The sequence below is a fragment of the Cydia pomonella genome, chromosome 12 (genome assembly GCF_033807575.1).
Source record: "Cydia pomonella isolate Wapato2018A chromosome 12, ilCydPomo1, whole genome shotgun sequence".
Classification (NCBI taxonomy): Eukaryota; Metazoa; Arthropoda; class Insecta; order Lepidoptera; family Tortricidae; genus Cydia; species Cydia pomonella.
The window spans coordinates 1,180,313-1,194,759 of NC_084714.1; the positions used below are offsets into that span (position 1 = coordinate 1,180,313).

Sequence of the window (14,447 nt, forward strand, 5' to 3'; positions counted from 1 at the left end):
AACATGAGCTTCCCTACTATATAGTGCTATCTGCTTCTCGCTTCTTTCTCCCCACACTACCTTTTTATCCGACACGGTTTTACTCGGCAGCTTAGGAGAAACGAGTCGCAAATCACACTCAACGATTATAGGAAAATGATCCGACCAGAAACAATCGTACTTGACAAATACATTACGCACAGAATGCACCGCCGCCTGGGTCAGGATACAGTGGTCGAGCCAGCTAGGCGTTCCGTGAATTTCACTAATAAAAGTGTACGTGTTTGACGTTAAACCTAATTTATCTATGTCAATACAAGACCAATTTTGTTCATCGCAAAAATGCATTAGTTCTGTATAAAATAGCTCCCCCGGGGTAGCATTAAAATCACCCAGCATGTACACAGAATCTATGCCATATTCGTCTATAATAGCACTTACCGTACCCAGACAATCGGTGAATTCCGGCAGATTAATAGTTGAATTCGTAGGCATATATACACTCATAATAATTATGGGACGATCTTTCACTAGAACTTTAATTGCACATACCCTATTGCTATCACACTTTATCACTGTTACGTTAGAAAACACACTATTTCTCCACAGCAAAGCCACGCCGCCATACGGCCTTCCTCTCAAGATTCCGGATGCAGCGTCCATTGCTGACGTTCCTGTGTATCCAAATAATCCATCTATGGTGCTAAGATAAGGAATTTCTTCTTTCATCAGCCATATTTCCTGTAACGCAATCACGTCGCATGTACGGCATAATTCTCTCACTCCATTTATGGAACGTTTTACCGACTTGCAGTTAAAACTTGCAAACTTACAACTATAAGTACTATTATTATCACAGCTATTTATTATTTTCTTTGTCCATGCCAGCCACGTCAGAGTTAACTCTGTTCGGATATTTGTACTTATCATTAACGAACCGTCTGAAAATAATATTTTCGGGCCATATTTTCTCATCTAAGTACATATGCAGTTTATTCTCAGATACGAACATTTTAAACGCCTTATAGTCCCGTCTGTTTTTGGTATGTATTTCTCGTAAGAACACAGTATCGTTGGTTTGCTTGCGTATGTACTGCATTACGTCCTCCCGCGTCGTGTCTTTATGTACATTCGTTATAAGAAGCGGAACTTTTCTTTCTGCGGCTTTAAAGTTACACTGTAGGCCCGTCGCGACTCCGTACTTTCCCTGTAAACGATATTTCGATGTACGTGTAGAACGCCTTTGCACTAAATTCCATCCTTCATCGTTATTCGGCACACTTATAATTGAAGAGACGTTATCCGCTGTACCGATAGCTATGTTTACGTCCTGGATCAGCTGACGTTCGCCCGGCGGCATCGGTGTAGCGGTAGCGTGAGTTTGTGCGGTATCTGCGATCAATGCATGCGCACTCTCGACCTTATCGACGCTCGACCGTTGGTAAGCTGATGAGTCATGCAAAGATCTCGGCACACCCTCCTGCAAAATACTTCTGTTTGCACTCTCATGTCCCGGCACTTGTTTAGCCACTTCGCAGTTTTCTATAACCGTCGAGTTACACTGTAAAATGCCCATAGGTCCACTGTCAAAAGTATCAACAGCCCAGGCCCCTCGTTTCGTATTTACGTTACATATCGACGAAGGCGGCAAATAATTATTTTTGGCTACTTGGAGTTCTTCTTTTAGCCTGTCTAGTTGTTGAAGGGTCACATATGACGTTTTAATTTCGTCCAAATCGTTTTGCATCTTCAACATATCTTTTAATAATTTGGTACAATCTAGGCTGTTAAAAAGAATCGGCGGTAGACGTTCAAGTTGCCGCGCGACAAATATAGGGACCACATCTGGTTCTGTCGACCTAAACACATTTATTATATCCACAAGATCACGTTCCTCCTTGCCCTTACTCTTCCTGGTAATTTTACGAGCATCCGTTGAAATGGAATCAAACAACAAGGATTTAGATTTCTTGATTTCGTCACTAGTGAACGCGGATTTACATATTCGCACAAGTGTTATCGCGTCAATTATCGACACTTTATTTTGCACGTAAGCCAATAATTCGTCTATTACAATATTGCACGAGTTGCATTTTATTACGTCCGTCATTTTTGCCATCATGTAGGTATGCGGCCGTACGTAAGCGCTGCGCGCGCGCGACTGACATATAAAAAAATCGTATTTGTATTCACTACATGGCCTATTTTACTTCTGCTAGCGCTATGATACTTACGTTTCATGTTTAGCCACAAAAATACCTATCTCTAATCTCTAATTACATATTTTCCCAGGTGCCAGGCTCCCGCGACGGAGCCCGAGGCCGAAAGTCCGGGCGCCGGCGCTCGCGCTCGCAGGCCCCGGCTCCTCCTTCATCCTCGTCCTCTGAAGACTCGGTGTCCGCGGCCTCGGTGGCCTCTGTGGCCTCTGCGAGGGAATTAAGGTTGCCACCTGATTTGGATATGCAGGTAAACAAATAATGTATGTCTCGATCAGGAGGCTTATTCTGACTTCAAACATTTTTACATGTTGATACCATTCGCATTGCATTGCATATGTTACCGTAAAAAGCAGTTTTTAGTTAACGCGTTGTCACTAGTTAAAACTAGTTATCCATATGGCCTCGGTGAAAACTAGTTTTAACTAGGATTTTTCAGTCAAAACTAGTTTTCGTAAAGTCCCTGAAAACTTATTTTAATTAATTCTTCAAGTTCAATTTTAGTGAAAAATAGTTTAGACTAGGGAAAACGCGTTTTAACTAATTAAAACCATTTTTCGCGATATTTTAGCAGAGTCATACAAGTGCGACGACGAGCGAAGCGAGGAGTAACGTGTTAGGTTAACCGCGACCAAATAGCGATCGAAGCCGATTGAGCGAAGTGATCGTGCAGCGGCAGCGGCAGCGGCGCGCGACCGTCAGAAGAACCGACGCTTTTATTTATAATATTCATTTACAAAAAAAAAATTGTGTTACGTACATCGTCTAGTAAAAACTAGATTTCGTTGAAATAAGTTTTTGGGCACTTAGTCAAAAGTAATTTTCACCAATTAGGCACTTTGCAAAAACTAGTTTAGACAAAAATAAATTCTAGTTACAACTAAATTCACCTAGGTATTTTGCGAAAATTAGTTTTAACTAATTGAAGCGATACGGAACACTAGTTTTAACTAGGAAAAACGCGTTTTCACTAAAAATGTGATTTTACGGTACCTAACACATATGTGTTAGGTACCGTATACATATATTATTCCTAAAGTTTGAATAGGCCTCCTGGGCTAATTCCGTCTCGATTTGGGACCGATTCTCCTAATCCTTACTCTTCAAAGACGTCCATTCTTTATAACCATACATAATTATAATAAAGCTGTAAGTAGTAAGTCCTGACTCCTGACATTAACATCTGCATTCGTTTCCTGTCGACGTGATTATAGCGTCTTTTGAGGTACCTTTTAAAGCATACATTATTAAATGTATTAAAAGTTGTCAATTAATTTAGGTACCTATAATTATTTAAAAGCTTTATTTATTCTTAGATATAGGCGTTCAATCCGTTTTTAACATAAATCACCCTAAATAGTATGCTTTTTAAATAGTTAAATACAGTTACAATATGTTACAGTCATAACACTTAATTGGGACATTTAGACAAACGTCCAATGTGTTACACATTTTCAATAGTTACACACTCTCAGTGTTGTAGACAAATAGGATTGTTTATAGTTATAGTAAAGTATAATGTCATTAACCACTTACATTTTATTTTGTTTTTGCACTTAACTATGACACTATATTTCTTACCAAGCAAATATCCGCACAACAATCTCTAAAATTACGTAAAAAAACACGCATTTGTTTTCCATTTTACTATTAGAGCTGTGTTTTTTTTTACAATTATTACTGTTTGCCAATTATGTTGATCGGTTTTATATAAATAACTACTATTAGATCATTTATGCCTTTCTTTTTTAGGCATTTGAGTAAACAATACGCTTTACGCGTCGTTTAATGTTTTATTTCTTAATTCGCCTTTATGTTTCAATGGCTAGGTGTGTAGCAATTATGTTATTTTCAGCCAAGTGAGCCGACTAGGTTGCGGAAACCACTCAGAAGACAAAAATGCCGTAGTTCCGAGGTGATCTATGAAGTTAGAACCTTCATATACGTTGGCGTTTGCATGCGGAGCTATCTGTTGACGATATTTAAAGAACGTACAAACCAACACGATTCATCTAGTCAAAGTTTAAGTACTCCTAGCTTTTTGTTAACGTCGATATTAACTTCGAGTTAATCCGATTTTTTTAAGTTACTATTATTAATAAAGAGAAGAAGGGAAGACCAATAAATATTTGGGCATTTTTCATTGAATAAGTAATAATTTAATATGCAGGCGCTAGCAGGCGATATATTAGAGACGCAATATTTATAAAATCTATGAATAGCTCCACAGTAACATTAATACTATATGATTCGTGAAATTCCTTCAATTATATCAAAACTTTGACTAGCTGAATAGTAACTAAAAATACCTACCAAAGTAACATACTTCTTGCTCGATACCCCATCATCTCGTTCATAAGATACCTGAGTAATATTAGGTTTACATGGGTCAAACATATAATATATAAACATACCTATACATACACATGTGCACATAAAACATTCAAACCTACTACCTACTTGTATCGTAACATTCGTAACCTATACGTTATTTTAGTATGTAAGTAGTATAAACTCCGTAATAATTTGCTTGACAATATGATAATGGCTCTGTACTCAATCATTGGAAGCTATTTTCTGTAGCAAATAGTCTGCATTAGTTTAGTTAACATAAGCATCTCATTCTTGAAGCATGAGTATAACAGATGTTTAAAAAGTGTATATAGGTACTATGTAATATGTTATTGTTGGCTCACAGTAATTTTTATTACAGGATACGTCATCCAAGATCTCATCAAGTCTCGATTTAACGGAGGACTCCCGAAAACCTGTCAAAGTAAATAAGCTAAGAACCATCAGCAACCAAATTAGGTAAACTCGTATTCCCCATACTGTTTTCTTATAATATATGAAGGGCGGATTGGATAAAATGAATTGTAAATACTAATTCGTTATTTTTTCCTTATTACTTAGATTCCTTCGACGTTTGGAGCGAAGCTTGAAAATGAAAGAAAGCTATCCTGCGTTATCAGATGACGAAGGCGATGAATCTTCGAGCGTAACATCACCCCTATTACAAGGTAGGAAGGACCTAAATCGGATGCCGACACACGCGATATCAGCACCTCTATTAGGCCCCGGGAGGCCTAAAATCGCCCGACAGAGGCGATATGACCGATCGTTATTAAGTGAAGATACTAGGATACTAAGCACGGCAACATGCCATGATAATTCCGATTGAATATGAACTCTGTGTTATCGTGAATATAGTGCGTTTTACATTAGCAATAAAGGTGTATTGCGGTGAAAGTTTGAATACTTGCGTACTCGGTAATGTCCAAATTTTTGACAGTTGTCAGGTGACACTTGAGTATACAAAATTCTAATCTAATGTGATATAATTATAATGTAATGATTCTTCAGGAGTGCTGACGATTTTAACAATTAGTACGTAATATAGATAACCATCGTGTTGAGGTTTATTTTTCTTAAGTTCCACTTTTGATGTCTTGAACTTATACGTGATTCTTACTGTAAATAATTGTCTTATAGCAATAACCTATTGTAATGGTGTGGTTCATCCGCGTAGTTGATACAGACATTAATACCAGCTTGTCCAGCTTGGTGTTTTTTTATTCATTAGTTAAGTTAGTCTTAGTCATAATTAGATAAGGGTCAGTTTACTTTTTTACCTTGTTTTTCATGTTCCGCTAAATATAATTTCCTGTTCGTTAGATAATTGACTATGTAAAAATGCTTTTGTAAATGTTATACGTATTGCTCAAATGCATATTTTGTGAGATCGTTTTTGCGCACTTTTTGCTGATATGTATATAAATTTAATATAAGTACCTATTGTAAATATGGGGATTTTGAGAGAAATGTAAATACTTTGACACATTTAGACGAAAGAAAATACCAAAATAACGGTATACTATGCACAATTAATATACAAGCGTAATCTCAAACGTATATTGTGTATTACGGTAAGTATATTTAAGTATAGCTACATTTAGTACATTTAACAGACGCACCAATAGAATAGAGAACGCAATAATGTCTAGTTACCTAATAAATGTTATTTAATATTCGTTTGTTTAAGTTGGAACGACATTTTCACAAAAGTAGTATAGCCATAAGTACCCATGTATGAGCCATATTTATTGGAGCCACAGTATGAAGCTAGCCTAGATTCCTACACCTAAACTAAGCATTTGAAAAACAGGCTCGTAATTTGATAGCAAAAAGTCCGTAGTGCATTTTCTAAATTATTTTATCGAAAAATCCAAGAAAAAAAATATGATTAGCGTATCGGTTATCATAGCAAGGCCTGGATAGACAGCATGTAAGCCGTAACTCTAAAGTTATTCATAAAATAATTTGTTACAGTCCACATGACATGACAATTTTTCTCGACGAATGTCGATAGTGAAAACACCGAAAAACTTCTTGCTCAGTTCATGTGAATTGTCACATTTATTAGCCCTAAAATTGTTTTATATACTCGTAGTAAGAATTCTGATACTAAACCCGATTAGCGCAATACTAGAAGCCTAAATAGACGAGTAGTGTACCTATACCCATATGCCTATGAAATGACAGTAGATGGATTTACTCATGTATCTATTTTAGACGTTTTTGTAAGTGTTTTCCCAACTTATTTGAGAAGAAAAGGTATCGACCTTTACGATCAAAACATTTATGACCTTTATGAATGAAAATATAAAAATGGACTAATGCCGCCGATATGAAAGCCAGTTATCGATTTAATTCAATAGTTAACTCAAAACGCATTTAAAGATCAATCGTTTAAAATAATTTAATTTTGATTTCGCAAAGGCCGATATTGTCTGGGTGCATAAACTTTTTTTGTTGTTATCCTATCACGTCAGCCGACCGACAATATTAGCATAAATTGTACGATGAAATCTGTATAACGAGATATTTTACTAAAATGATATATATATATGACCCATTACGGAAAAGAGTTATAACTGCCATAATTATGCATGTTTGGTTTATTTAAATACCATAATACCAGGGTTTTAACACCCAGGAGACCGTAACCATGGCAACGAGTGACAAGAAAAGTTAATTCACCTATCTTCAAAGTAATTCTTAGCTAGCTTAATGTCGTTAGATACAGTTCCAGCAATAATTTTTGTGATTCGACTGTTCAAAGACTGACGTACTGTGTGGGGGAACCAATGCTTGTGTTTACTGTCTATGTGTATCTTAATGGTTAGGTATGTATAATATTTAAACGTTGATGTTGTAACACATACAAATTTAGTATCTGCACTGTTATGTTTCAATACTAATTTTCTTATTTAAAGAAGCTACTTGTTTAGTACCTATACTAATGCATAAAAATAAATAAATATTAAATAAACCAACTTTGACCAAGTGACCTTTGATATAGCACAAATCATCACTATGTCACATATTTTAACAGCATCCGAAAATAAGACCGCTAATTCAATAGGTTTGATGATTTCAAGCAATGGCAAAATAATAACTGCTGACTTGTGTTGCATCAAAATATATAAATACTTGTTTATAGCCAGTAATTCAGTTTAAAAATTAAATTAGAACTTACATAATCCCCATTTTCTATTCAGTCTGAAAACGAAAAGTAGTGCTTCTTGTTTATTGACACAATAGACAGGTAACTTTTAGTAATAACATTAAGTTTTCAAAGAAACAAGTATTTTGAATCAAATCTTTCGATATGAATCCATTTATTACTCTTGAGTACTATACGAATATACACGACATTCGATTCACAGCAATATTAGTAAATGGTTTTACTATTCAAACACTAGAATCTTGAATTCTTTGGAAATCGTGGTAGCCTGTCTACTGAAAACGCTATTATCATAAACATGAAATCGAAATAAAAAAAGTACCTACCGAACGCTAGCGGTCATTTTATAATTACCTATATTCAAATAAAAATAACGCTAAAAGGTGTTCTTAAAGGCCTATCGGTAAGTCATCATTTCTGCTAGATTATCGCAATATTTAATAGTATAAATATGAAAGTCATGAAATTAATGGCCTGTTCATTGAGACTGATTTTCTAATACTTAACTCTTAAAATTGTGGCTTAGTTTTTCTCGTTTATGTGAATAGCTCTTAATCTCCCTTCTACGACATCCTTGTGTACATATTTTTTCGCACGAGATGCCTTCACTGCCATTTAAAAAAATCACGGAAATAGTTTACCTATCTATACATCTTTCTATACATCCATTACACCTGGGAAATATTAACAATATTGTATTCTTATATCTATATGTTTTACAGCTATCTATTTATTGAGATAAATATAATTTAATTACATACAAGTGATTAAAGTTGTATTGGTTTCAGACTATGTAACATACCTACTTTATTGAAGCAAATAAGTGGACAAATAAATATGTATTGACACCTTTCGAAAAACAGTTCTCAGTGCTTTAAACACTATGGGTAATTACTATAAAATAACAATAACTAAAATATTGGAAAAAAGTTTAAAATCAAAACTAAAGGTACGTCGTTATTAACTTCATTCATTTTATGTTTTTTCATTTAACATTTACAATATGTATACTTACATACACTAAATGCACTCAATTAAAATATAAGCAATATGTTAAAGTTTTTCATAATAATTATAAATGTAAGTTGTCGAATATAAATCGTATAATTATTGGATATTTAATACTCTGTGATTGCAAGTATAAGGCTCAAAATGTTTCTACTTACTGCATATCAATAATTTGTTATTTTAATTTAAATTATTACATCTTTAGTTTTAAAATTGTAAATATAATTTCAAATTGCCTTAATTATATATACGATATATAAGTTTCATAGTATTAAGTGTAATGTGGTATTACTGTGTCATTTTAGGTGTTTCATGAAAAACCTAAAGTTTTGATTTGTCCGTGACATTTTTAGTCACCATTCTACCTAACTTGTTTAAACAAAAATTGGCGATGATTTGACTTTATAAACTGAAATAAATGTCATATATGAAGAAAAAGCACCTGCCGCGATAGCAGAGGACCCTGGTTTCATTCCAGCCTTGAGCACTGGAGGCCTTGGTCACTTTTTCTTCGTATATGACATTTATTTCAGATTATAATTTATATAGTACTGTTTCTACTTGAAATAAAAACAATTTATTATATTTTCTGAAAATAACTCAATTTGTTCTAATAATTCTAATAGATTTGACTTTAGTATCGAATTTTCTGTACTTGGTAATATTAAGATTTTAGAAATAAATATGCATGCCCAAGCCTAAACCTAACCTAAATATTAAATTGTATATCATAAAACACAAGATATTCAAAATTTAAATTTAAAAAAATCATCGCCAATATTTTCCAGTAAAAACCTACATAAATATTCTTGATCGTGATCTATTATAGGACCATCTATGTAGTGTCACGTACAATGTAACTGCACCTTTATTATTATAGCCAATAGGTTGAACATCGTGTGTGAACTGTTACTTTAGAGTTACTTATTGTTTGAAACATTATGAGTATCATATTCATGATAGGTAAATCAACTTTAAGACCCACATTCATAATAATAATAATACTTTACAGTACATATGGTGCTACTTTATAGCACTAGTGCGTAAATTAGCACATTATGTAACTATGTCGAAAATTTGAAGGGTCATATGTACTGTAAAACGTTGTACGATACATGTGCGAATAAGTTATTCGCAACTGGTTTCGATTTAAAACACTCCCTTCGGTCGTGTTTTAACTTATCGCCACTCGCTACGGATTTCCTATTTTTCGCACTTTTATCGTAAATAACTATTATTGCACACTACAAAATAAAAGTTACAGAGAATTCATTGAATTCATTAATGTTGAATGGATAAATTTTTTATGTGTATTATTCCGTCGCGTTGTCCAATGGACAATAATGGCGCCGGTTCTTAATGCAGAAATTCTGTATCATTTTCTAACAGCCAGCTTAGTAGATGTCCCATTATGGAAATGGCTTATAAATACCATAAAATCAGGGTTTTAAGAGGTGTCCAGTGGAAAGTAACCATAGCAACGAGTGACACTAAAAGTTGATTCACCCAGTTGTCATGCAGTAAATTTTCTCAACTTTGCCTACCACGCAATACATTGCCTGGCATGAAAAGCAGTGTTTTTTTTTACCGAACATCTACCTATATAAATGTACAGTCAAGTGTAAAAATATGGGTGTACACATCTTACTCAAAAATATGTCCCATAGCATCTTATTCCAGTGTAATAAGAGCGTAGTATCATATTTATGAGACGATTCTTTCGATACATATTTTTGCACTTGACTGCCAGAAAGGCAGCCACTAGCAATGTTTGAAATGGTCGGTACCTAAGCAATGTTGAGCAGGTGTAACGGTACTATCAAAATTGTTACAAAACTGTTTACAAAATTCTTCAATCAAACTTTACTTCTTACATTACATAATGTTTAACTTATGGTTATTGGTATCTATTATTTTTTGTACAAGAGGTTTAATTATGGCATACGAATATAATTAAAAAAACGCAAATATGAATAAATGTGGGCCTTAAAGATTGACCGAAAACCAAAAAGTTGCGTCAATAAGTTTAAACTAGGATACATAATGCTGAATATGTAAATCCAGTGCAGAGATGTGATGGTATGGTTCTTAAATAGCAATAGCTTTTTGGCGAGGCGAGTGAAACACGTTTTTTCCAGTAAGTAAAGTAAAATTACTAGTGCTCGACGCTGCACTAGTCACCGACATGGGCACTTTATGTCATAGAAATATAGGTTAAATTTGAACAACGAAGATTTTTCTGTATTCGAACTAATCCTTGTCACTTTGACATAAAATGCCCATGTCGAGTACTAGTGCAGCGTCCAGCACTAGTACTTCTACCTTACGCCAACGCGAGGAAAATACTAACTGTAACCCAGTGGGGCGACACTCCTGCTTTCGGTCTTTCTCGGCTCCGTTCGGGTGAGCATTGCTACGAGAAATTATTAGGGTTGGCCCAACTTGAACGTCCCATTGCGTGCACGACCACAGATAAGATAATTACATGAATTTTGACAACCCTAAATAGCCGAAAGGCATAGAGCCATACATTAGAAAGGGACAGCATGATTGGTCCTTGAAAGCTGTCAAACTTCGGTTAAAGTGTCATTTCTGTACGGTAACTAATATTTATTTTATTCTGTGCTGTATACATTACAAATCAAATTAAAAAGAACGCTAATAAAATATTTATCATTCATAATCATAACTTAAATAATTAGCCAAAATGAAAAAAGAACTCGAGCATTCAATTACTCTACTCTTGTGGTTAAAATGCAACTTTACAATCAATTTTTGAAGAGCCTTTGAACAAGGTAGTCCCTTCGGCCGCGTACGCAACCAGAGCTTCGTAACCAGATGCGATCGAAAACTATTTCTGCCTTGTACGAAACCGGTTGCGATCAAAAACTAATTCCGTCTTACTAGTTATCAGTTACGATTGAACACTTTTCTTTGTTGTACGAAACCTTTCGACCGTTGATAAAGTCAGCTAAGATTATATCTATACACCTTGTTATACAGTATAAGTACTGTATACGTCATATATCTAGTCAAAAATCAGAACACAAAAATTGTGTTGTATTGTAATTGTTGTAATTGATAATATTCAAATACTTTGTTGGCAAATACAATGTAACCTTGTTCCTTAAAAGACACTGGCTTAAGAGACATGGAGCACTGACATTCAGGATAAGAAATTATCATGAGTATCATGACAAAATATTTGAAAAAAAACCTATAGCTAGATGGCCCAGACATTGGTTTCGTATAAGAACGAGAAGTGTTCGATCGTAACTGGTTACGGGTAAGACGAAATTAGTTTTTGATCGCAACCAGTTTCGTACAAGGCAGAAATAGTTTTCGATCGCATCTGGTTACGAAGCTCTGGTTGCGTACGCGGCCGAAGGGAAGGTAGTGTGGGAAAATATATTTTACAGAATAGATATAGGTAACTACTAACTACTATGTATCTGATGGCAATTGTACACGGATGCTTTAGTGTCAGTTAAACATTGTACCAATTAAAAAACGCAAACATGATTAAATGTGGGCCTTAAAGATTGACCAAAAACGAAAACCAAAAAGTTGCGTAAATAAGTTTAAACTAGGCATTACAATCGAGCTTATCTCATGATAAAGCCAGATGAACAGTGGGACTTTGGTGTGGCTACTATCAGACCCGAGATTAGGTTCATATGATTTATTTTCACGAGTCCATTTGCCTTAGGGTTGTTAAGTACCTTCTACACTCATTTCTATGAACAAAATTATACACAATATTTTCTGCTGTCAAGATTGCCTATACGGTCACATCTCTCATTAGAAGCACTGCTTGTGGCATATGTAGCTTTACTGTTATTTCAACGATGGCTAATATAGATATGGAGCTATAGTTTAAATTATACATTTCATGCCTCCCTCTGAAAATTATGTATTTTTAGGCATGGACAAAATAAAAAAAAGCTCGATTGATTTATTTTAAATTACCTACTTAGGTACATTTAAAGCATCTCTAAATAAAGTCTTAACTTTTGCTACGCTGTGGACGCTGTGGCCAGTAGCCATTGACATATATCTAAAGGGCCCTCCACACTCGTGCGCGAATCGAGGAGCGAAGCCGCGAACGCGAGTGTGGAGGGCCCTCGCGTCGATTTCCAAGATTGTTCACGCCTTCGCACCTTATTCCCCGTTTTTTGTCGGTATTTGGCCCGCGTCAAAGGAGACGCGAAGCGTGAACTTGCAAGACTCCACACACATTCGCTCACGAGTCGGTTAATCTGAACTGTCATAACCTTCTATGGCGGCTACTTGGTTATATTGGGTGCGAACTTGATCAACCAAAAATCAATTTGACAGTTCCCAGTTTGAATCAGTGCCTTGCCGCAAACTAAATCCGATCAGCTGACGCTTCGGCGCCATCTTGCCGCGAACCAAACTGCGAAATCGCCGTGAAGTTGTGCGAGTGTGGAGTCTACGTCAACGTCGCGGTATGTTCGATCCGCGAAATCGCGCCGCGATTCACGCGCGTACTCTGGAGGGGGCTTAAGGACTGGCCTGAGAATGGTGCTAGTTCAATGGTGTTACTCACGAATTAGAGCCAATCGTGCAATCTAACGCAACAAGTCAAATTCATGAACCAATCGCGTTGTGGCGTTAGACTGCACGATTGGCTCGAATCCATTCATTGTTATGCCCGTAAGGCGCGTCCTTAGACATATGTCAATGCCTGTAACAGTTTCCTAGTGCGTTATGATTTTGTGCATAACATGCCAATTCCAACAATATACATAATGTGATACTGATCTAACATGGATTTGACATCATTCCAATATGAGATGGTTACAATCTCCTTTACGGGATCTGCTGAATTGCGCATTATGTCAAGCAGCTTCAGCTTCAAGCAGTCACTTTAGACACAGACAGATCAGTATCATATTGGAATGAGATTCAATAACTTTAATTCGAATTGGCCTGTAATAATGTCCCACCAAAGTTGAGGTTTCGGCATGTTTCGGTCGAAAGTTCAGTTTCGGCCAAAAAAACTGCCGAATCTTTCGGCCGAACCGAAACTGTATTTTCGGTAGTGTCCGGCCGCAGTTTCGGTTTCAACAAAACTATAAAAAATGGACATACGATTATACTTGAGTTATGATATTTTCCTATAGTTTCATCTCTAAAATAGCCCCAAGTAGTACCAATTGTTTTAAACCCTAAATGAAATTATAATTGTGATGACTTGGACGTATACTGTAAGGACTTATGTAAATAATGTTTTACACTATCCCTACCCGTTTATTAAGGTGTATATTATTCATTATTATATTATGAACATCTTATTCACGAACAATGTAAGAAATAAAGGTAAATACATTTTGCTTGTTATATTTATTTTTTAATGTGTCCCTTTATTTCCTTACTGCCCCAGTTCCATAGAGTATGAAAAGTTTTTACAAATTGTTTTTTTTTTCAAATATCTGAAAAAGCCCGTGAGTACTTTTCGAATCGTTTGCAAAAAACGAAACGCTAGTTCCAACGCTAACTGGCGCGGACGCGTGCAACGAATTTTATCTACCGACTAACACCCGCGGGCATGCGCTCGCTCGCTCAAGTCGGCGAAGGGCCTCACCGCAGTGGGGCGATACCTTTCGGGAATTCTCGCCTCCATTCCGCTTAGCATTGCTCCGAGCAATTATTAGGGTTGGCACAACTTGACGTCCCGACCACAGATAAGATAA

General features: G+C 35.8%; 2 protein-coding genes and 1 long non-coding RNA gene across 5 annotated transcripts in view; 1 reads left to right on the forward strand and 2 right to left on the reverse strand.

The window, feature by feature from the left end:
• Nucleotides 1-8,744, forward strand: part of LOC133523223 (uncharacterized) — a 524,757-nt gene extending 516,013 nt beyond the window's left edge. For all 3 annotated transcript variants that reach the window (XM_061858700.1, XM_061858702.1, XM_061858701.1), the window contains 3 exons: nucleotides 2,272-2,445; nucleotides 4,909-5,006; nucleotides 5,109-8,744. In XM_061858700.1, the coding sequence (XP_061714684.1) occupies nucleotides 2,272-2,445; nucleotides 4,909-5,006; nucleotides 5,109-5,376 (540 nt within the window). In that variant the 3' untranslated portion in view covers nucleotides 5,377-8,744. The remainder of the gene's footprint in view (nucleotides 1-2,271; nucleotides 2,446-4,908; nucleotides 5,007-5,108) is intronic.
• Nucleotides 1-14,447, reverse strand: part of LOC133523241 (uncharacterized) — a 321,866-nt gene that overhangs the window by 253,608 nt on the left and 53,811 nt on the right. The gene's annotated exons all lie outside the window — the stretch shown is intronic.
• LOC133523229 (uncharacterized) lies at nucleotides 799-2,149 on the reverse strand. Its single transcript, XM_061858710.1, has one exon. It carries the CDS (start codon nucleotides 2,099-2,101, stop codon nucleotides 839-841), a length of 1,263 nt encoding a protein of 420 aa, XP_061714694.1. The 5' UTR covers nucleotides 2,102-2,149; the 3' UTR covers nucleotides 799-838.

Excerpts from the sequence above, each read along its gene's own strand:
- LOC133523229 (XM_061858710.1), bottom strand. The coding sequence starts at position 2,101 with ATGATGGCAAAAATGACGGACGTAATAAAATGCAACTCGTGCAATATT.